We start from the raw sequence: 25,000 nt of genomic DNA, 5'->3' as shown, positions 1-25,000 counted from the left end.
CTCATTCATTATTTTAGTGCAAAAGAGAACGATGTAGTGCTTTTTATATTTTATGTTAGTGCTCTGATAATAGAATATCTTTAATAAAAAATCTTTTTTAAATATTTTATGAAAATAAAAAAATAATCCCAAACTATTGGACGAGCATTATTTTACGCTCGTTATAAGCTGAACGAGCATTGTTTATCGCTCCTAGAATGTTTGAAAATGCCCTTTACAGTCGCATTTTACGAGCGGAGCGCGATCGCGCTCGCTTTATCACAAGCCCTGAGCTCTTGAATTGTATGATGAATGTTCTCCTTTATTGTGAGATGCTCTTCCAGATGATGAAAGAGGAGACAATGGAGGACATCTCCATTTGTTGCCAATCTTGATGATGAGAGCTGCTTAGATGCCTTCCCTTAGAGCCATACTTCTGCAGAGCTTCTTGTAGTAACTGCCATAAGTGGTGATAAATCTGTTGATATAAGAATATTAAGTATAAGAAAATAAAAATATTTGTTACCAGAAATAAAAATATAAACATTATAAATTGTTTATTGAAATACTGCAGGCATGTGCCTATTACACATTGGGCACCAAATTATAGACAACTAAAAAATATTAGATGTATAAGTGAATTCATATAGCATCTGCTTTTCAGCAAGCATTAATTTATTTACCAGTGTTGAGATAGATGTTCAATTATGCAAAAATTACACAAAAATTTGTATAAATTTATAAAAATTGTCAAAAAAATGATGAAATCATAGGAACCTCTAAAACTGTTCAGATTGGTCCAATTTTTTGTATGGTTATTCTCTAAGCATAGTCGAACAAAATTAGGCTTGTGGAGAGAATATAGACATTTTTGAATTTTTACCACACAAATCTGGACCGCCCTAATATATATGTATATATATATATATATATATATATATATATATATATATATATATATACATATATATATATATATATATATATATAAATATATATATTTTATAGCATACAAACTAAAGTTAAAATGGTAATTATTAAAAAACAAATTTTTTTTAGCTTTGAGCTACTCTAAGTTTTTTACTATACTTTTTTTTTGGCAAGAATAATAAGAATAAGTGTTCATTTGTACGTTTAGGACTGCTCCAAGTTTGCCCGGAAAAAGATATTTTGGTAGATTTAAAGATCAATTTTTAAAGCATCGTCAACTTGGTCTTCAATTATTTTTAAACAAGTTAGTTTTTTTTATTGCCATTATTTTTTTTTTAAAAGTTGTTAACAATTTTTTAACAATTTTTTTTTAATTAGAATCAGAATTGAATTGAGTTTAAATTAATTTACTGTTTTATTTAAATTATTTTTATTTTTTTAGTTTGCTATCTCTAGTTTCCCCTTTTTTAAAATTTCATCTGTAAAACTTATTATTCAGTCAATTTGCATTCCTTTTCATTAGTCATTTTTTCTAGAGATGTGCCAGAACCAGTTTGCGCCAAGTCACCAATACCATGTACCTGGAGGAAAAAACTGGGTCAGAGTCTGGGTACCTGGCATTGGGTCCATTTTAAAAAGTAGGAATAAAAGCTTGTGAAATCTCTAGTGCTAAATTGTTTTCTCAAAATAACAGATAACACTGATTAATTTGTGTTAATTAAGTTTGACTAAATATATCAAGTTTCATTCTAATAAACAACTATATAACACTCGAGGTTGCAAATTCAAATTACGTCAACTAAAGTGTAAACTTGATTTAGTAAATACATCTATATAGATGTATATATTTATATTGTAAATTTATTCTTATTTTTAAATAAATCTTTAAAAGATTGTTTACAATAAACAAGTAAGAAATCTTACGTGTTTATTGTAAACAGTTAATTGCTATCAAGGCTATCAATCTCCTTTAAAGAACTACTTGCAAAAAATGGTTTGACGACTATATGTCACAAGAATTTATATGTATTGGCTACGGAACTTTACAGTTAAATTAGGGCCCCTAAATTGATGGAAGAGATTTTTCTAGTCTAAAAGGAGATAAATTTGCATATAACAATATACAGACTGTGAAATACAGTGTAGAGTCCCTTTTGCATTTAGGATCATCAATTTGGAATTTGGTACCAATGAGTTGCAAATCAGCATTAACTCTTAACTCAAAAATTGAATCATAAAACTCTGTCCCTGCAAATTATGCATGACCTATATCATAGACATTGGATTTTTAAAGTCATGTGTTTAATTTATGCAAATTTTAAATAAATGGTTATTTTAATTTTTAATTTTTGCTATTGATTTATTAAGTATTTTCTTGAATTTTTTTTATAATTGTTTGAGTTGACTTTAATTAGCCTTATATAGAGCTACTTTATTTGTATGTAAAGGTGTCAACTATAAATAAATTGTAAATAATAAGTAAATTGCAAATTAATTTAAATAGTTGTAAATGTTTAGTTATTGTAAACAAAAACTATATTTAAAAGCAAATTACACAACTTAATTTAAAAAAAATTAATTAGATCAAAATATTAAAATTATTCAAAGTTTAATTATTGAAAATTCTCTTGTGAAAAAATTCCCTCACACAATAAAAAGAAACCATTGAAATACTTTTTTTTCCTTTCATATTCTCTAATTAATTCATTTACAAATAGTTGCAGCACTTTAGGTTCATGTTTATTTAAAATTTCTTTTAAGATACTCGATGCCAGGTACTGCAACAAAATGTCCGATTTTGGGTACCCTTAAAAGCAGCCAAATTACCATATCCCTGGGTCCGAACTGGGTACTCAGCACATCACTAATTTTTACATGCATAAAATTTCACATTTTTTTCATATAATTTAAAATATTTATATAAATATTTATAACAAGTTAAGTAATTCCTTTTTAAGAGGTGGTGGAGTGATTATAGCTTTAAAAATTTTGTTATTTTTCTGTTAGCTTTCTAAAACTGCTATTATATTATGTTTACTTTATTTTTTGTATTTTTTGTGTACAGGATCTTTATATTATTATATAAAATACAAATTTTTAGAACAATCACATAACAACAGATTGATGTAAAGATTTTTATATGGATTTGTTATTGTTTTGAATTGTTTTTGAGATTTGTAAAAGTAAAGATTTTTTCTTTTAAGGGTTGTTGAGATCAATGCTTTTTTGACAGACTCAGCACTGCATTTATTTTTACAAACAGAATTATCAAGATCGCAAATGGATAAACTTCTCCAACAAGGGGTACATTTAAGTAATATCAGAGACAAGATTATTATGTTACAAAAAAGTAAAATTCAAAAAGAAAAAACAGTAGACAGCGAGCAATTGCGGTTTTACAATTTTAAAACATGTGACTTTAAAAGATCAATAAGCGTTGATAATATCATTGTTGCTAAGAAAGTTCTTAATGTTCCTAAAGATGATGGCAGGGGATGGTCTCAATATATTGGTGATGGTAACTGTACCTGGGAGGTTACAGCTAAGAAGGACAGTACAGACTTTTATGCAGGTATTCTTTTATCCCATATCATTGTATGAATGTTTAAAAAAAATAAATTTTGTGAAAGTGAAACTAAATTATGTTTAATATTTTATTTACTAATTGTTTTTAATAAAATGTCTAGGTGCGTAATACTAACTGAATCATTTAAATAAAGTAATTAATTTTAACTGGCTCAGTCATTTTAACCATGTTTAAGGAAATAAAACATTAAAAAGTTTAGACAACTTTTTTACCATTCAAAAAATTTTGACAAGTTTAAAAATTTTGATAACTTTCTTTACATTAGACAAGTTTAAAAATTTTGATAACTTTCTTTACATTAGACAACTTTAAAAATTTTTTAGCTCAGTAACTTTATTTTTCGTAAAATTATCTTGAAAAATAATGTTTAACAAATTTGCATAAAAATGTACAAACCACAGATCTTGTGGATCTGTGGTTTGTACATTTTTATTTTTATTTGTGCTCAACATAAATTTCTTTTTGTATCTGCTTCAGATATTAAGTTTTTGGATTGTCTTTGATATTTGATGCCTAAATTTGTAAAAACTAACTTTTTGTATTTTCATTTCCTGTAAAGGTTAGTCCATATAAAATCACCTAGTTTTTTAAAAGTACACCAGATTACCACCTCAGATTTGTTTCAAATTTTGACCAGCCACAGTTTTTATGGAAAAAACATAATCCTGAAAGTTTCAGTCTGATTGACCGAACCATTCAGAAGTTATGATTGATTCAATATTAAACAAAATCAGAAAAATATGAGTATCTGAAGCTTACAGTAGATTTTTATGATTTTTGACAGAACATTTTAAATAAAAATAAAATTGATCACCTGAAATTTTAAATTACAGTAATAGTTTTTCACCCAAATAACTTTTGCAGGTGTTTGTTATGACTTAGGTGTATATTTTTAATTTCCCCCTAAATAAATATTATCAGTTTTTCTTCAAAAGATATAATCAGTGTCTTAATTCATTATTTAATATGATTTTGGAATATCTATTATGAGTTATGTAAAGAACAAGCACAAAACACAAGCACACTAATTTCTTTATCAGAGATAAAGAAATTAGTTATGTCAGAGATAAAGAAATAAGTTATGTCAGAGATAAAGAAATTAGTTATGTCAGAGATAAAGAAATTAGTGTGCTTGTGTTTCATTTGTATATACACTTCTATTTAAGCATCGTTTTACTTTTTATTTTCACTTTTTTGAATTATAGTATAACCTGCGTTATTTTTTAGGTCTCCATATAAAATAAAATAGTATCACACTTCAAAGGTTTAGATTATGTCATAACAGTAAAGGTCTTTAACTTTTTTTTTGTGATTGACTATATAGAACTTCCACAATAAAAAGTTTCATAACTCATTTTAACTGTTTAGGCTATTTTCTATACCTATGAAGTGAACGGAATTTATCATATTTTTAATATGATATTTTTAAAAGCTGCTGCAAGAGTTAAATTAACTTTTAATGAATAATTTTGATTTTTGCCACAGATGACAACTCTAAGTAAACAAAAATAAATTGGCACTGTCTATCTGTAGGTATTAAACTGTTGCACATTAAAGTTTTTTTTTTGCTAAATTATGCAATAATAGAAAAAATAATTTTTTTTATTATTGCATAATTTTTCTATTATTGCATAATTTAGCAACTTTGAGTTACAATAACTAAAAAATTACTTAAAAATCAAAAACAACTCAAAATTAGATTATTTGGGGGAAAAACTATTACTGTACAAAATTTCAGGTGACCAATTTTTTTATTTAAAAAGCCATGTTCTGTCAAAAATTAAAAAAATCTACTCTAAAGTCTAGATACTCAATTTTTTTCGATTTTGGTCAATATTCATACTTTGGTTAAAATTCATACAAAAATTCATACTTCGCGATGGCATAATAAATGGAGAAAGTATTTTTTTTTAATGGCAAAAAAGTGAAAATAGATGAAAATAGGAAAATCAAATAAGAATTGTTTATAATAGAAAACTTAAAAAACTCTCAAAAACAATGAAAATATTAATAAATTGATGATGAAATGAAAATGAATAAAAATTGAAGAAAAACATTAAATTAACAGAACAATTTAAGGCAAAGTTAAAAGGAAAAAATTCCAAAACAAAAAACTTTAATAAGTTGTTTAAGAAAACAAACAAAAAAAAAGAAGCAATTATTAAGTTTTATTAAGTTAATGTTGTTTTGAATTGTTTATATTGTCACGTATTTTGGTGTATTATTTATACTTTATATATTATATGTGTATTTTTGTAAATTGCTTATATTGTCATGTATTTCTGTGTATTTTTTATATTGTTGTATATTTCTGTGTATTGTTTATACTGTCGTGTAATTTTCTGCATCGTTTATATTGATGTGTACATTTGTGTATTGTTTATAAGGTTGCTTTTCTTTTTTTTTTGTTGTTGTGTTCTTTATGTTTTTTTGTGTTCTTTATTTTTATGTTGCTTTTTATTTTTGTTGCTATTATTCAAGTGATTTTATATTTAATGTTCATTATAATGTTTAAATATATGCTTTTGGGTAATTCCATGTCAAATCATCCAGGTCATGTCACCCCATGTTTGGGATTTTGCTAATTTTTTTATATGTTATAGGGTTTATAAAAATTAAGAAAATTTAAAATTTGGAACCTCCAACCCCTTACGGTTCTTGAGATATTCAGGTTTCAATTTTCTTATTTATGCTGACTCAGCATTTTTTGCAAAATGTATTTTTGTCATTAAGTAGCAATAATTAATGGACGAAATAAGGTATCATTCTGAAATTTGGTACATAGACAATCTTTCATATGGCGGATACAAATATTAGATTAAAAAAATTTTTAGACCACGTTAAGTACATGTAAATTGAATAATAATGGCATTTATTTTGGGGTATTTTGACGGTCAAATTTGTGATGTCACCTTGATATTTTTTTTTAGGCATTACTATAACTTACAATACAGGTATCAAACTTCACTATTAATTAAAAATATATTATTGCATTTTTTGACTTTTCTAAATTCAGCCTTTTAAGTAAAGCTTATATAAATGCTGAGTCAGCATAAAATTTATTGCTAACTTAATTATAAAAAAATTAGCTATATCTTAATTTCTGGTTGTAAAAAGTCATTTTCAAAGTCATTTTGAAGGCAATAATAGATGTATATAAATATAAATTCTAAATTTTTTGTACCTGGGGTAGGCCCCCCCCCCCCGCCCTCCCAAAAAAAACGAAAATTTTCCTACTTTTGTAAAAAGTTTTTTTTAAGTCATTTTGAGGGCAATGATAAATGTATACGTATTTATAAATATTTGGTACCTGAGGGAGGCTTCCCTTCCCCCTCCCCCATTTTTATTTTATTGCTTCTGTTCAGACTTTATTCTGTAAATATTAGTTTACTGTTACTTTGCAGGAATTTTATATTTGCTTAACTAATTAAAGAATGTTATGAATGATACTATATGATTGGTAAATAAAATAAAATTTAATTACCTTTTAATTATATATATAAGGAAGTCATATAATATGACACATCCTAACAAATAATTTGTAATAAGAGTTTTCTATAAACCAAATAATGTTCATGGTATTTCTAAATAAATTTATTTAGTAAAATATATAAAAATCAGATTTTTCGAATAGATTAAAAACTTTAAATGATGGAAAAGTGTTCTATTGGATTAGAATGTAATGTTGACTGCCACAAGCAAGGTTAAACAAAAATTTCGTGTTGTAAATATTAGTTTCCTATTACTTTGCAGCAATTTTATATTTACTTAACTAATTAATGAATGTTATAAATTATACTAAATGATTGGTAAATAAAATAAAATTTAATTACCTTTTAATCATATATATATAAGGAAGTCATATAACTTAGACACATCCTAACAAATAATTTGTATAAATAAGTCATAGGAATAAGGAATATTTGTATAAATAATTTGTATAAATAAGTCATAGTATAAGGAAGTCATAGACACATCCTAACAAATAATTTGTATAAATAGTTTTCCATAAACTAAATAATGTGAATGGTATTTCTAAAAAAATTTATTTAGTAAAATTTTTCGAAATCAGATTTTTATAGATGAATAGATTAAAAAGTTTAAATTATGCAAAAGTGTTCTATAGGATTAGAATGTAATGTTGATTGCCACAAGCAAGGTTTAACAAGAAGACAAGGTCTTTTAGATCTATCAGCGTTTTCAAGTGTTGAAAAACAAGAGTTATTATGGAGAGCTGGTTTATTTGATTGTGAAAAATTGTTTACAGCAGTTTGCTATTATCATAGAGAATACTTTGGAGCTGCATTTGAAAGAAAATTTCAGAAATGCTGTAATCTATATAAAAAACATGGAAATCGAAAGAAAAATGTGAAAGGTAATTTTTATACTATTTTGATGAAACAGTTTATTATTTTGATTAAAATAGTAATTAAATAAATTTAAAAAAAATTAGGTACATTTATAAAGTAACAATTACACTCATTTGTTCTTTACAATGATGGTGAGTTGATATTAGTTTTTAGAAATGACTGTTTCCTTTTTTTCATAGGAAATGTGAAGATATCGCTATCAATGGCAATAACTCTAAAAACACAAGACATTGCTGCTGTACCTGGGTGGAAATTATGCAGTAGTTGTTACAAAAGGGTACATTGTATAAATAAAGAATTAAAATCAATTGATCAATGCTATAGTAGGATTGAGCCTGAACAAGAACAACGTTCATCTCTCAATGAAAGTCTTGGATCTATAGGTGTGTCACCTATTAAGCTTAAATCAATTCCAAAACACCAACGATTACCAGCTGCCAAAAGAAAATTTGATCAAATAACTGGAGCAACAGCAAACAAAATAAAAAAAGTTTATGATATTGATCCTATGATTACATTGACACCATCTTGTACACCATTAAGTTCTTCAATTGATAACCAAATTGACGATCTATACTCACTTTTAAATATATTGAAAGATAAGATAAAAAATGTGACATCATACTCCGCAAAAATTCAGATATTAACACTAACTCCAGAATCATGGTCACTCGCAAAGTCTGCAGCATTTTTTAATGTATCTAATTACCTAGTACGAGAAGCTAGAAAAGCTAAAAAAAAACATGGAATTTTGCATAAACCATCATCAAAAAAAGGAAAGTCGCTTTCCCACGCAACCATTGATCTTGTTCATAGCTTTTATCAAAGTGACGAGTACACACGAATGCTGCCTGGAAAAAAAGATTTTGTGAGTATAGGGTACAGGCAACACATGCAAAAAAGACTAATATTGATTAATTTAAAGGAACTATATGTAGCATTTAAATTCCAACATTCTAACTTAAACGTCGGATTTTCTAAGTTTTGCAGCCTTCGCCCTAGATGGTGTATAACCACAAACTCGTCTGGCACCCACTGTGTTTGTGTCTGTACCTATTATCAGAAGTTGTTAACTGATGCTCTTAAAATTGACAAAGACTATAGAGATTTGATGGAAATGATTGTTTGCAATAGGGATAATGTAGAGTGCATGTTACATCGATGTCCGTTATGCCCTGGTATTGCAGCTTTAAAAGAATTCTTAACAGCAAAGTTTGACAACAGCGATAAAGAAATAACAATTAACCAATGGCAGCATAAAGATAGAACTACGCTGATCAATCAAAAAATTAATATTGAAGATGTTATCGACCTTATATGCAATAAAATAGATAAATTAACATCTCATTCACTTATAGCTAAAAGTCAAGCCAAGTACCTCAAAGACTGTAAAGAGTTATTAAATCAAAATGAGTGTATAGTATTGGGTGACTTTGCAGAGAACTTCCAATTTATTGTTCAGGATGAGGTGCAAAGTTACCATTGGAATAAACCAAAATGTACACTTCACCCTATTATTATTTACTATAAATCAAATGATAAACTACTATTAAAGTCATTTTGCATCCTTTCTGATGACGCTGAGCATGATGTATACTTTGTATATAAAATACAACAGCTCATTACCAATTACATTAAGGCAAACATTCTACAGATTAGTAATATTAAATACTTCACTGATGGATGTGCAGCACAATATACAAACTTTAAAAACTTTATTAATCTTTGTCATCACAAAGAAGACTTTGATATTGATGCTGAATGGGTTTTTTTTGCTACTAGCCATGGTAAGTCTGCTTGTGATGGCATTGGCGGCACAGTAAAACGATTAACTGCACAAGTTTAAAAAGAACAGTGACTGGACAGATTTTGGAGGTAGATAAGATGTTTGAATTTTGTGTAACCAATATAAAAAACATTCAATTTATTTTAGTTTATAAAATAGAAATAAATGAAGTACGATCATCATTGCAACCAAGGTTTACTATGGGAAGAACCTTGCCAGGAACAAGATCCTTTCACCTTTTATACCAATTGATAAATATACAATTTCTTTTAAAAGGATGAGTCAACAAACTGATGTTCAGACATTTAAGCTTGTGCAGATACCAAATGAGCTGGTTGTGCAGCAAGTTATTTATAATCATATGGACTATGTAGCTTGCATGTATGACAGCTTTTGGTGGATTGGAATTATAAACAAAAAAGATGAAGGAGAAGGAGATTATAAAATTCAATTTATGCACCCACATGGTCCCAGTCCAAGTTTTTCTTGGCCTGCACGAGAAGATATGTGTTGGGTCCCATCAAATCATATTTTATGTACCATTGATCCGCCATCTACAACAAATGGTCGTGTATACAAAATTTCAGAAATTGAGTTGGCAAAAATTATTGAACAAAATAATCAAGATTTTTATAAAAAGTTTCTATTGCGTCATTATTTTTATACTTGTATATTATTTTTTTAAATATAGTTACAATATAATTGTATGTGTAATTAGCACAATTGGCCACACAAATAAAAATCTCTTGGTAACTTGTCTTTATATATTTTCATTAAAACATTTTTGGAAAGATTTGGTAATATGCCTAATTGCGACCCCCGACCTAGCTGGCATCCAAAAGCTTGATGGAAAAATTTTAAGAAAGCAATCCTTATTTTATTGGTATAACAAAATTAGCAAAATATATATATATTTTTCGTGGTAGGGCGGGTGAGGGGGAAGCCTACCCCACTAAATATTTATAAATACCTAAAAAATTATCATTGCTCTCAAAATGACTTTAAAAATAACTTTTTACAAAAGTAGGAAAATTTTCGTTTTTTTTGGGAGGGCGGGGGGGGGGCCTACCCCAGGTACAAAAAATTTAGAATTTATATTTATATACATCTATTATTGCCTTCAAAATGACTTTGAAAATGACTTTTTACAACCAGAAATTAAGATATAGCTAATTTTTTCATTATTAAGTTAGCAATAAATTTTATGCTGACTCAGCATTTATTTCAGCTTTACTTGAAAGGCTGAATTTAGAAAAGTCAAAAAATGCAATAATATATTTTTAATTAATAGTGAAGTTTGATACCTATATTGTAAGTTATAGTAATGCCTAAAAAAAAATTATCAAGGTGACATCACAAATTTGACCGTCAAAATACCCCAAAATAAATGCCATTATTATTCAATTTACATGTACTTAACGTGGTCTAAAATTTTTTTTAATCTAATATTTGTATCCGCCATATGGAAGATTGTCTATGTACCAAATTTCAGAATGATACCTTATTTCGTCCGTTAATTATTGCTATTTAATGACAAAAATACATTTTGCAAAAAATGCTGAGTCAGCATAAATAAGAAAATTGAAACCTGAATATCTCAAGAACCGTAAGGGGTTGGAGGTTCCAAATTTTAAATTTTCTTAATTTTCAAAAACCATATAACATATAAAAAAATTAGCAAAATCCCAAACATAGGGTGACATTTTTTGATTTTTTTGGATGATTTGACATGGAATTACCCTTTTATTTTCTTTTCTATCATCCTTCTGATCGTTAGATGTTATGTTATCTCATTCATTATCTCTCAAGTCAGCTCATTCAGTCTTTCTCTTTTTTGTGTTATTAGTTATTAGCTTTTTTAAATATTATTGTTTTCTTTTTTTTTTCTTTTTAATTATTTTTGCCACTATCTATAGTATGAATTTGTTGTTTGTTTATTTTTTGCTTTGTTTATTTTATTAAGGTTTCACCCAATGACTAGTTTTGAACTATACAATTGACACCAACCCTAATTTTGTAAAATTATAAACAAATTTGTAATTTTTTGAAAATTTAATGGTTAAACCGAGAATATTAAATTAATCATAACTCTTGAACATTTTGGCCAATCAAGCTGAAATTTTCAGGGCTGTGTTTTTTTTTGTGAAAACTGTGGGTGTTCAAAATTTGAAGCAGATCTAAGGTGGAACCATAGGAGCTGTTAGGTGGTTTACAATGAAAAGACCCGTCAGTAATTTACTATTCAAACTTGCATTACTTGTAGCTTTAGAGGAGAAAGGTTCTTCCTCCCTAGTCCCTCACTAGTTATACACTGAAAGTTGTTTACTATTTTCAAAAAAAAACTATTAGAAATTCTTATGCAGTTAACAGCAAATAAAACAATTAATCAACTAGTACAAAATTTATAACAAATTTTTATCGACTTTCAAAGTCACAAATATTTATATAATGATAAAAAAAATGTTTTAAGACAATTTTTTTGTTAAATAAAATATTTAAAAAGATTCAAATATGCAAAAAAAATTGTTATATATTATTATTAATAATATCGTTTTTTAATATATTTATATTATTATTAGTAGCAGTAGTAGAATTAACATAATATATTTATATTATTATTATCATTGTATATTATATTTATATTATTATTATAATTTATTATAAATTGTTATTTTTTAAGTTTATTGTAATAATGATAATTTATTATAATAAATTTTTCATTTAAAATGAAAGAATTGTTTATTTCATTTATAGTTAAATTTTTTCAAAATTTCAAAATTAATTTTTTTTCTTTTGTAATGATATTTAGGGCATGTTAAAAAACATTGCATGACTGCAACTGCATGTGTTCTGCCTAGTGGTCAACTTCGTTTACCTGAGGATTATGTGGAGTCTAGAGACTTCAAGTCTCGACAACGATCAGCAAGTTGGCATGGAAAAACAACAGATCTTATAGAACTCTTTCTTGATGGTTATGATGTCATAACTGCTGTACCTCCAGATACTTGTAGCGATTCTGATGAAATGAGTGTTTCATATTCTTCCCATCAAGATGAAATGTTTGAAGAAAGCAGTGATGACGGTATAGAAATAGACATTTCAAAAAAACTTGAGGTTGATTTATCGGAGTATACTGTTGTACCACTGCCATCTGCACAGACTTTCTATGGTAGTGGAAAAATAAGATCATCAAACAACGGTTTCCATCACAGCTATAGTGGAAACTATGGCCAAAGCTGATTTTTTTTTATTTAATGTTTTGTCTTTGTTATTTATCTTTTTTTATGTATTCAGTTTTAATTTTGTTATCTTTTGTTTGCAGTTTGTGACGAAAATATGGAAAAAATAAAAATAATAAAAAAAATTTATACATAATGTTGTTTGATAACAAATGCTTAGCATTGTCATTTTGAGAAATTATTTCTATTTTTTTAAAAACACTTTTTATACCAAAAGCATTTAATTTATTTTTCATATTAGATGTGTTTTAAGCATTATCATTTTTAGTTTATTTGGTGAGGCAATTTTCAATTTTTTTTTATTATTGAATAATAGTATTACTAATTACTAATAAATTATATAAAAGAATTAATATTTAAATAAAACTATGACCTTTTTTCTTAAAAATGAAACTTTATTTATGGTTCTAAATAAAATGTAATGTGGTTATGAAAATTAAAAATAGCCTAAATCAAAATATTTTTCAACTTGATTGTATCTTCTCCATAATATATATATATATATATATATATATATATATATATATATATATATATATATATATATATATATATGTATATATATATATATACACACATATATATGTATATATACATATATATATATATATATATATATATATATATATATATATATATATATATATATATACACAGGGGCTATTCTAGACCGTTTTTGACAGCATCAACCGCATTTGGGCGCCACCCAAATTAAAATTTGAGGACCTTTTTTTTTTCACTTTTTTTACAGCAAATATTGTTGCCGTAAAATAGCCAATTTTCTGCTAAATTTTGCCGGGACTTACCGTTGTCCAAATTTTTTTCCTAGAATAGGCCCTGATATATATATATATATATATAAATATATATATATATATATATATATATATATATATATATATATATATATATAAATATATATATATATATATATATATATATATATATATATATATATATATATATATATATATGTATATATATATATACAGCTCCCAGAATTAGGGTTGTCATTTGGTAATGTTGACCTAACTACCAACCTTAAAGTGTTTGAGTTCGGCAAAAAATTACCAACCTCTTTTCTATGTTTTATGGTAATCCCTCTGTGTCAAATTTTCTAACCTGATGCCAATTTCTAACAGTTTGAGGTCGGCAATTTATTGTTGACCTTGGAATTAGGATCAGCATTCGGCAATGCCGACCTTACTGCTGGCTTAAAAGTGTTTGAGGTTGGCAAAAAATTGTCGACCTCATTTCTATGTTTTATGGTAACCTCTTTGTGTCAAATTTTTTTTGCCGGCCTGATGCAGACTTTCAACAGTTTGAGATTGGCAATAAACTGCTGACCTCATCCTAATTCCGAGGGTTGTATGTATATATATATATATATATATATATATATATATATATATATATATATATATATATATATATATATATATATATATATATATATATATATATACACATACACATACACACATTTATATAGAAATATGTTTAATGTTTATAACTTATTAAAAAGTTTTGATTGCTTTTTTTTTATTATATTTTTTTGAATGATTCTTTTATTAAATTTAAGTTTTGCATATGTTATTTTTTTCTTTAAAAAACTGTGTAGTAGGTAATAATATGTTTTTTGATATTTTCAATAAGGAGTTTTTGATTTGCAATTTTTCTTAACTGTTTTTGTTTTTTTATATACTAGAGTTTATTAGATAAATATTTGAAATACAAGTTTATTGTTCTAAAATTCATTATTTTAGTATGAGTTGTAAAAAATGAATGTCTTTTATAATGACTTCAAAATCTTTAGTATCTTTTATAAGCATTGTCCATAAATTATGCAATGATAAATTTTACTAATTAAAAAAAAGATCAAAAGTTTTTTGAAGAGTTTTTAATTAAACAAAAATTAAAATAACGCTTTGAGTTAAATAAAAATTGCAGCCACATAAAAGAGCAAACGATTTTCTACCTTTTTTAAAACAGATTAATTTAATGTTGCATAATTTATGAAGAATCCCATTTTAAGCCCATTAGTAGTTATAATTAGATACATAAAAGTGTTACCCAAAAATTATAAAAGTATAATTTAGTTCGGTTATTTTTAAAGTTAATAAAATTATTTCATTCAAAATGAATTATTTAAATTGTAAATAAATATAAATATAAATTTATTATATATTATATTAATATTATATTATATAGAATAAATATAAATACCAATTATAAACTTAAAAGCTTTAAAATGACTCTACTTTTTTTGGCCATTTGGAAAAAGGTAGATAAAAGTATTTAGGGTGTAAAAGTAGGTGGTTGGTATGGAAACTAAGCTAAAACTAACTTTAGTTTTAATATATTAGGCTTTCTTAAACCTAGTTTTAATATATTAGGCTTTCTTAAACATAGTTCAATTTAGTCTTCCTAATAATAGTTTTACTTCAAAGTTAATAAAGAAATCTCATATAAAATTTCTTTATTGGTAAAACTAATAACAAAATCAGATAAACAGATAAAGCAAAACAAATAAAGCAAAACAAATAAGGCAAAACAAATAAGTAGGAATGATAAAAAAGAAATAAAATTTTTATCATTCCTACTATGCACTGACGTTATCACATGTGGCGATTTTCAGAAAAGCAATTTTATTAATTTAAATTATAACAAATTATAGGTTATTATGTGATAAAAAGTTATAAAAAATCTTACACTATTTTCCTATGAAAATAAACTCATAATAAATTGCCTAGCGATTCATTTTATAAAAATGACAGCATTACCATTAGCTAACTAAATATTGCATTTGTAACTAAGTGTCCCTGGTTTCTTATGTAAATACCAAAATTTACTGCATTACCAAAATTAATAGAATTGTGGTAATGCCTGTGCTTGACCCTTACATCAAAATTTTCTAGCCCCTAAACACAAAGTTTAAAAACTGTTGGATTACCTTTTCTTTTTTTAGGTTAATTTTTAGGTTATTTTTTAATCACTTTTATTGTTAATAAATAATTTATATTTGCTTATAACAGTTTAAATTAAATAAAACAGTTAAATTGTTAGTAGGTTTAAAAAGTTTAACTAATAAAAATAGAGCAGAGTAAATATAAGTTTCATTATTAATATTATTAATTAATGATAGTAATTAAACTGTTAATCTAATCTATTTATTTATATTATAATGTTGAATTTGAATTATAATAGTTAAAAACAAAATAAAACAGCTAATTTATATTAATTTATTACGTTTTGAATATGGCTGCTATGAATGGATTGATAGATGGAAAAGATTATGACTTGACTATTGGTTCAACTTTTTTGCCAAATAAACAAACCGAAGCATATTACACTATGAGATGTATGTTACTTATTTTTTGTATTTTATCAAGTAATATATATATATATATATATATATATATATATATATATATATATATATATATATATATATATATATATATAGATTTATTTAAAGTAGTTTATTTTATTTTATTATTTTTATTATTTTATTATCTACATCTTATCTAATGTATTCTTTATTATTGTTATTATTTTTGTTATAATACATTCTTTATGATTCTTGTAATATTTTCTTTATTAACATAGAATTTATATTTAAAATTTAAAGTTCTTTACAAACTGCTTCAAATAAGTATACAAATTATTTTAATATTCTACCAATTATTTTTCAAATTTCTGTTCAATTCATAAGTTATTTGACATTTTCTTATGTTAACTGAAATATTTGTTGAAATAAATATTTATTAGTTAAGATAAATATTTGTTGGAATAAAGAATATCAGAAAAAAATCTAATTATTAAATATATATTTAGGTTTCTGAACACATTTTGAAAAAAGCAAAAAAAGTTTAGTTAAAAATTTGTCTGTGTAACCTTAACCATACATGCTTGTCTGTTTAAGCACTTTTAGATAATACTAAAATACTTATTTTATTGGAAATAAAATTTATTTTCGGTTTATAGAATGCACAAAATATTGATTCAAATTTTTTTTTCTTGAAATTTGATTTTTTAATGATTTAATTTGATTCTTTTGCAGATGATTTTAAGCCAGCTTCTGTAGACACAAGTCGACCTGGTGAAGTTGTGATTGGAGCAAAAAATGAATGTACAGTCACAATACCTAATCATGTATGTTTTTTTTACATTAAAAAAAAACAACCTAATTTTATTTAATTTCATAGTACTAAAAATCAGTACTTAAAATCAGTACTAAAAACGAAGCTGTATTTTTATACAATTACAGTTTCTATACTCCAAAATACTTTCTGATCAATTTTTATATGCATTATAATTTTAGACGATACCAGTACTTTTTTTCCAAACTTGTTTCACCCTCAAATGTATTGGGAGGAAGGGGTGGTCTGTTTTTTGTGTTTTTTTGTTTGCATTGCTTTTTATCTTTTTTTAAATATATAAATATAAGCTATATATATTTTTATATCTGCTTCACAATGCACCTGTATGTATAATTTTATATCTATTTCCAAGTACATTTGTATGTATAGTTCTATATTTACTTCACAATGCATTTGTATGTACAATTTTATATCTCCTTTACAGTGCACATTTATGCATAAAAAGATGAAAAAAAAAATTGTAATAAAATTTCAGGACACAATAATATATTTATATGTCTATGGCTTGTGAAAAATTGCTGTTACTAATTTTTTCTTTACTTTGTTAATGTTTGAAACTATTTTATATTTTAATATTTCAAAGCAGTTTATTTTAGTATGTTTTTACTAGGATTCCAGTTTCACTACTTATAAAGGTGGAAAGAAACCATGTTTTAAAGAATGCATTCTTATCATTGATCAACAAACAGGTGTAGGTATTTTAATTTTGTTTTCAAGTTAAATTTAAGTAAAAAAAAAAGCCAAAAAACATAAAAAAACATGTTTGTTTTTTTATGTTTTTTTGGCTTTTTTTTTTGGTGTTTTTCTGCTTTTTTTAAGCAGATTTTTAGTTTTTTTTGGCATAAGTTTTGAAATAATTTTCCTTTAATTTTTACGTATATGATTATTAAATTTTTAGTATATGATCATTTAATTTTTAGTATATGATCATTATTAATTTTTTAGTATATGATCATTAAATTTTTAGTATATGATCATTTAATTTTTAGTATATGATCATTTAATTTTTAGTATATGATCATTAAAAGCACAATTTAAATAAAAAATTAAATTACCTATAAGTCAGTTATATATATGTTTATTTGTAATGTTCAGTGCTTCACAGGAAGCCGTGCGATCGCACACAATTATATGACCACACAAATAATACTTAGTTTTGACGGTTTGACCACGGCTTTTAACATGTTTTTAAAATTTAAAAATACACTAATAAAACTCTAAAAAAAGCATTACTTATATTTATATTTTATATATATAAATATATATAAAATATATATATATATTTATATATATATTTATATATATATATAAAGGATTAACACAAAAGATAACCACCCCACATTAAAAACACTTAGTTGTGATCTCACCTGATGACATCATACGCTTTATTGTATCAATAGTTTCTTTTGTAACCGAACTTTTAGAGTTATTTTGGGCAATTATTAAAATTTTCGTCGTTATATTCATTACTTGATGCCATATTAAGATTTAGATTAACTTTATCTAAAAATTTGTCTTATCATAACGAAAATAATTATGAACGATGGGAAAATAATTATGTACCATACGAAAATAATTATGGACGACGTGAAAATAATTATGAACGATGCGAAAATAATTATGGACTATACTGTAATTTAAAATTTTTAAATTTTCCTTGAAATTAAATTCAGTATAAGGCTTTTTTTTTATAAGGGCCTACTAGTGATTTATATTTTTTTGACAAATATAACAAACAACATAAGTCTAAATTAATACACTTTACAATTGTTCAAAGAATTAAATAATTTCGATACGTTGCTGATTACTGTTTGAGCATGTGAAGTCTGATACTAAATAGTATTATATACTAATATATTTGCATTATCAAAATTAAAATGGTAATTTTTTTATATGATAAAAATAGAATCTATATATGAGAGTATCACAGTTGTTAGGAAGCACAGCATCAATGTTTCGCAGGAAGACTTGCGATCACATGTCATTGTATGACCAGGCAAATCACATTTTGCTCTGACGATTTGACCGCGGCTATTTCAAAAAGTATTTTAAAAAGTGCGCTGAATGAAATATATTCAGAATTACACCATCAGTGAAATAAATTACATCAAAAAAATTTTTTATCTTAGGGAAATGCTTTTAAATAAAGTAACAATTTATTAATAATGATTTTTTTTTAAAGTATTTCAAAGTCATTGTTTTTTAAACTTTCAAAGTCATTGTTTTATAAACAATGACTTTGAAAGTTACAATCAGGTCTGTTGAGAAGGAGGGGGAGGGGCAAAAGGGACAGTTTGTCCCAGGCAGCAGATATCCAAGAGGCACCAAATGAAAAGAAGGTATTTTAAAAAAAAAAGAAAAAAAAGTCATTTATCTATAATATAGGGAAATTTTGGTAAATAAATGCAGCGTTGCTGTCCCAGGTGGCATGATGGCTCTCGGTGGCCCTGATTACAATTAAGTAAGGTTGCTTTTAAATTATTGAAATGCTTTTTAATGAAGTAACAAAACACTTCTAATGACTTTTTATATAATTATGTACTTTTAATAATAAATGTAAATATTTTGAAACAAATTTAAAAAAAAAAAAAGTTAAAACAAAAAATGAAATGGTTTTTTAATGCGTAATTATTTACTAGTTTTTCATTTACACAGAAACTGATATTTTAAATTAGTAATAAAAACACTATAATTTAAATTAAGCTTGAGTATTTTTTAAACAATCATTAAAAATAAATTGTTCTTTTTAATAAATAAACATTAATAAAGATAAAAAATTATTCCGAACGTTTAAGTCCTGTTTTAATATACGATTTAATTAAACTAAGCATTTTAGTTTTTTGAGTATATATGTATATATATACAGTATGCAAAAAAATTATTCATACACTTAAAAAAAAATCATAGATTTAAAGATTGCATCAAAAATATGAGATGTCTGTTAAAATATTTAAAAGTTTTTTTTAGATATCTTATCAAGTATTGTTTTAAAAATTGTTTGTGTATTGGTGACCTGATTGCTTTTCAAACCTATTGAATTTTACGCAATTGATCTAATGATGCATAAAATTGACTGCAAAAAAATAATCGTACATCTGAAAAATAATGTCAAATTGATCAAATTCCATGGAAATTGGTATCGAGTGGGACCTCCTTTAGCCTTGATGGCCTCATCTAGATGATTTGGCATTGATTTGATCAAATTTTGGGTCTCTTCTGTTGTTATTTTATCCCATGCCCTCATTATAGCTACTTAAAGTTGTCTTTGCGCCTAAATGCTCGGTCGCCAATTTTTCTCTCCAAAATGTACCACAAATCTTCTATTGGATTTAAGTCCAGACTTTAAGATGGCCATTCCAAAACACTGATGTTACTTGTGTCGAAGCATAACTTCATTTTCTCAATTGAAGCATAATCTGATTGGAACCGTTGCTAGTGTGGCTGGTAGAGGACAAAAACGCAAGACCACTCGTGCAATTGATCAAAATATCATTAATGTGAAGAAAATTAGATTTGTTTCGGAAGCTAATTAGCTTTAAAAGTTTAAGAAGATCATAACATCACAGTGACTCCTCAAACAATCAAAAATTGTATAAGAGAACAAGGATATAGAGGAAGAGTGGTTCGAAATAAACCTTTTTTAACTTCTAAACAAATGAAACGTCAATTTGCATCGAAGTACTTAAAAATATATCTTATTGGAAAAAAATTTTGTGGTCCGATGAGCCAAAATACAATCTCGTCTCAACAGATGGAGTCCAAAAAGTGTGGTGAAAAAAAGGAGAAGCTTATAAATTGAGTTGTTTGTGAGGTAGTGTAATGCATGGATAAAGAAATGTGATGGTTTGGAGTAGAATGAGTTGAAATGGAGTGGGAAAATTTACATTTATTGATGAAAAAAGGATGCTTCAATGTATTATGAAATTCTCAAAGCCAACTTGCAACCATATACTTAAAAATTGAGAATGCAATTTCATACTCCAACAGGATAACAATCCAAAACATATCACTAAGAAAATGAAGGTATACTTTGACATAGATAACATCAATTTTTTGATGAGCATTTAGAGGCAAAGACAACTTTAAGAAGCTATAATGAGGGCATGGGATAAAATAACAACAGAAGAGACCCAAAATTTGATCAAATCAATGCCAAATCATCTAGATGAGGCCATCAAGGCTAAAGGAAGTCCCACTCAATACTAATTTCCATGGAATTTGATCAATTTGACATTATTTGAATTTGATGAATTTGACATTAATTTTCAACTGTAGAATAATTTTTTTTGCAGTCACTTTTATGCATCATTAGATCAATTGCGTAAAATTCAATAGGTTTGAAAAGCAATTAGGTCAAAAATACACAAATAAATTCTTAAAACAATACTTGATAAGATATCTAAAAAAAACTTTAAGTATTTTAACGGACATCTCATTTTTTTGAAGCTTTACAATTACAATTTTTTTTTAAGTGTACCATTATTTTTTTGCATACTGTATATATATATATATATATATATATATATATATATATATATATATATATATATATATATATATATATATATATATATATATATATATATATATATATATAAGTTGACTTTTCTAGTTTTAGAATAAGTAATGATATAACAATTAGTACGATTATATATACAACTGCATTAGATCCAATAATATGTCTATGCAAGATCCAACAATTTATCATCAATTAGTTGTCAAGTTAGATTTAGATGATTTTTAAATTATAAGAAACAAATTCATTGCATTTTTAAAGAAATTAAAGTCTTGTTGGTATGATGTTAGCCGCAAAGTTGCATGAAAGTAGCGCAAAACTTTAATTATTATTGAAATTTAAATATATGCAATGTTGATTAAAATTGTAATATTCTATAATTTAGATAAATTAAAAAGTTCACACATACATTCATTTGGGACACCAGAGCATTAAAAATCCTATTTTTGAATAATTTGCAGTAAATAAGTCATAAACTGGTATAAAAATTGACTGTCGCTATAAAAAACTTGGTACCTAAAACAACCAAACTTAATATCTTAGTATAAAATATAGAACTCATATTGGTACTCTTGCCAAATTAAGTGTATATAACACACAAAAACAACTATAAGTAGGTTAATCCTTTGCCTAAATAGGTATTGGTACTCTTGCCAGATTAAGTGTATATAACACACAAAAACAACTATAAGTAGGTTAATCCTTTGCCTAAATAGGTATCTATAGCAACCAAATAAAAATTAACACCTTCATAAGAAGCACAGACCTCACACTGGAGCTTGTGGCAAGTTTAGCATATTCAGCATGCATAACAAGTCTGCAACTATGAAAAGTAGGTTGTTGCTATGCAAAAAAAATAGGTATCCATAGCAACTAAATAAAAAATAACGGCTTCATAAGAAGCTCAAACCTTATATTGGTACTCATCCCAAATATAGTGAATGTCGCTATAATATTAAATTATATACTAATTTTGTCTCCAAGTTAGTCATTCTGGCCTACGGTGCATCAGGAAGAATGTTTAAACATCAAAAAATTCAAATTATAGCAAAAATATTTCACAGGAAGTTGGGAATTGTTGTAATTAATTATATAATAGCTTTAGTTATTTTGCAAACAGGAAGTTATGTATATATATATGTATATATATAGTTCTATAGTTAGTTGCATTTGGGAAGAGCGGAAGGAAAAAAGTGATTCTTACACCAACACATACGTCACTTTTAATTTCTTTTGACTTTTGTCCAACATTTGCGTGTTGTCAGAAAGTTAAAACCATTAATTTAATTACAAATTAATCGTATTTTAAAAAAACCACAAAAACGCAAATTTAATTGACCAAAATGTTTTTAAAAACATTCTGAATGTTTTTAACAATATAAACAATGTTTTTATTTTAATTTTTTTTACTGTAAATCATGCACGGAGTGTTGCTACATCGACTATCTTATAGCCTGACTCGCTAGGGAGTGCTGCTACATCGACTGACAAGTAGCCTGACTCGCAAGGGAGTGCTGCTATATCGACTGACAAATAGCCTGACTCGCAACGGAGTGCTGCTACATCTACTATCTTTTAGCCTGACTCGCAAGGGAGTGCTGCTACATTGACTGAGGGTTTGGTTGGGGCAGGCAGTCTATCAATTAATTAAAAAAAAAAATTCCGGTCATGCATTTTAATTTTTACTTTTTGTCAACAAAATATGGAAAAAACTTTCAGACAACATATAAGAGTTCTATATATATATGTATATATGTATATGTGTGTATATATATATATATATATATATATATATATATATATATATATATATATTAGTTAATATAATTGACTAATATAATAGACTAATATAATATAATAGACTAATATAATTGCTCTGTTCTTTTAAGAACATTGAGCACTCTATTGTGTAGAATACTTTTTAAAGTTGTTTAAATATATATATATATATATATATATATATATATATATATATATATATATAGATTTTTATCTGTTTTTTTTTTCATTTTAGGGTCATAATGCACTGTTGCTAAAATATACCTGTAAATTCTGAAATATATTAATTTGAGTTTGCGTTACTTTCTTTTTACTCTCTGTGGTGTATGGTGTACCTGGTATGTACTTGGACAAATATTAGGTTTCAGTTCTGAACAAATAAAAAAGAAACTTTTAAGCAAAATATTTGACATTTTTGACCAATTTTGAAGTGATGGGGAAAAGAAAGGACCTAAGTCCTAGAAAAAAGGACAAATCTGTGTTTTGTTAGAGAATTGTGGCAAAAAGAGATAGCTAAGAAACTAAAGATTTCAACACAAAAAGTTAGTGCTGTGAAATGAAAGCTGGATGAAGATAGAAAAGATGAAGCTGGAAGAGTTGGAAAATGTGGTCGTAAAAGAATAACTACCCCTAGACTTGAGAGAAAAATCAAAGTAATGGCCCTCAGTGATAGAAGTTCTTGCAAAAAGATATCTTTGGAATTAAAAAGCAGGGCATTTATGTAAGCTGTAAAATAGTGAATAATCACTTGTTGGAGAAGGGAATGAAGGCATACAGACTAAGGAAAAAGCCAAGACTCGCAGACAAAATGAAGCATGCCAGGTATGATTGGGCTGTTGAGCATGAAAGTTGGACGGAGGAAGATTGGTCCAAAGTAATCATTAATTTAGCTTTCTATTAGACCTATTATAAGATTTTATTCAGTTTGTATTTTTCTATTATATGATTTTATTCAGTCTCATTATGTTTTCTGACTAATATCAGTAGGTGTTAATCATGACTATAAATGTAATTTTTTTACTATGATTTCTGAGATACTTATCAGGCATTTTTTTATTTCAGGTTGTATTTTCAAATGAGTCAACAATTGCTGTGTTGGATGATAGGGTACAGACAGTCAGAAGGCCTGGAGAGGAGTTCAAGGCTGAGTGTCTTAAGAAAACATTGAAGTTCCCTACAAAGATCATGGTATGGGGAGTGATATCTATCTATGGAACAAGCTGTCTACATATCGTTGAGGGAATGATGAACCAGAGAAAGTATATAAAGAAGTGTTAGAGAAATGTCTGGTTCCTCAAATCCATGACTGGTTTACTGATAAGGACTATATTTTTCAACAGGATAGTGTTCCATGCCATACAGGCAAGTTGTCAAAGGCATGGCTCCTAGAGAATGAATTTTCTGTGCTCAAATGGGCTGGGAATTCTCCAGATATGAACCCAATTGAGAGTTTATGGGATATTTTGAAGGACGAAATGCATAAAGTTCCTATCACTACAAAATCGCTGCTCGTAGAGAGGTTAATCCATGTCTAGTTCCACAACAAGGCAATTACCAAATTATGCTGTGATTTAATCATGGGCATGCCCAAGAGAGTGAAAGCATTGAAAGCTGCTAAAGGTGGTCAAACCAAGTATTAAAAACTTTAATA

The 25,000-nt window shown here is 26.3% G+C and overlaps 2 protein-coding genes across 2 annotated transcripts in view; both read left to right on the top strand.

Annotated features, from left to right (window-relative positions):
* The window catches only part of LOC100212765 (sorting nexin-7), a 52,940-nt gene extending 39,931 nt beyond the window's left edge, over positions 1-13,009 (top strand). The window contains exons 5-7 of the mRNA XM_065808978.1: positions 1,118-1,213; positions 3,114-3,481; positions 12,462-13,009. Coding sequence (XP_065665050.1) covers positions 1,118-1,213; positions 3,114-3,481; positions 12,462-12,892 — 895 coding nt within the window. The 3' untranslated portion in view covers positions 12,893-13,009. The remainder of the gene's footprint in view (positions 1-1,117; positions 1,214-3,113; positions 3,482-12,461) is intronic.
* Positions 1-25,000, top strand: part of LOC101239728 (ELL-associated factor 1) — a 107,418-nt gene that overhangs the window by 77,464 nt on the left and 4,954 nt on the right. The window contains exons 2-4 of the mRNA XM_065808979.1: positions 16,100-16,252; positions 16,955-17,046; positions 17,665-17,745. Coding sequence (XP_065665051.1) covers positions 16,150-16,252; positions 16,955-17,046; positions 17,665-17,745 — 276 coding nt within the window. The 5' untranslated portion in view covers positions 16,100-16,149. The remainder of the gene's footprint in view (positions 1-16,099; positions 16,253-16,954; positions 17,047-17,664; positions 17,746-25,000) is intronic.

The sequence above is a fragment of the Hydra vulgaris genome, chromosome 11 (assembly GCF_038396675.1).
Source record: "Hydra vulgaris chromosome 11, alternate assembly HydraT2T_AEP".
In the NCBI taxonomy this organism is placed as follows: domain Eukaryota; kingdom Metazoa; phylum Cnidaria; class Hydrozoa; order Anthoathecata; family Hydridae; genus Hydra; species Hydra vulgaris.
The sequence above is the reverse complement of the archived record's forward strand: the minus strand, read 5'-3'. Positions and strand labels throughout refer to the sequence as shown.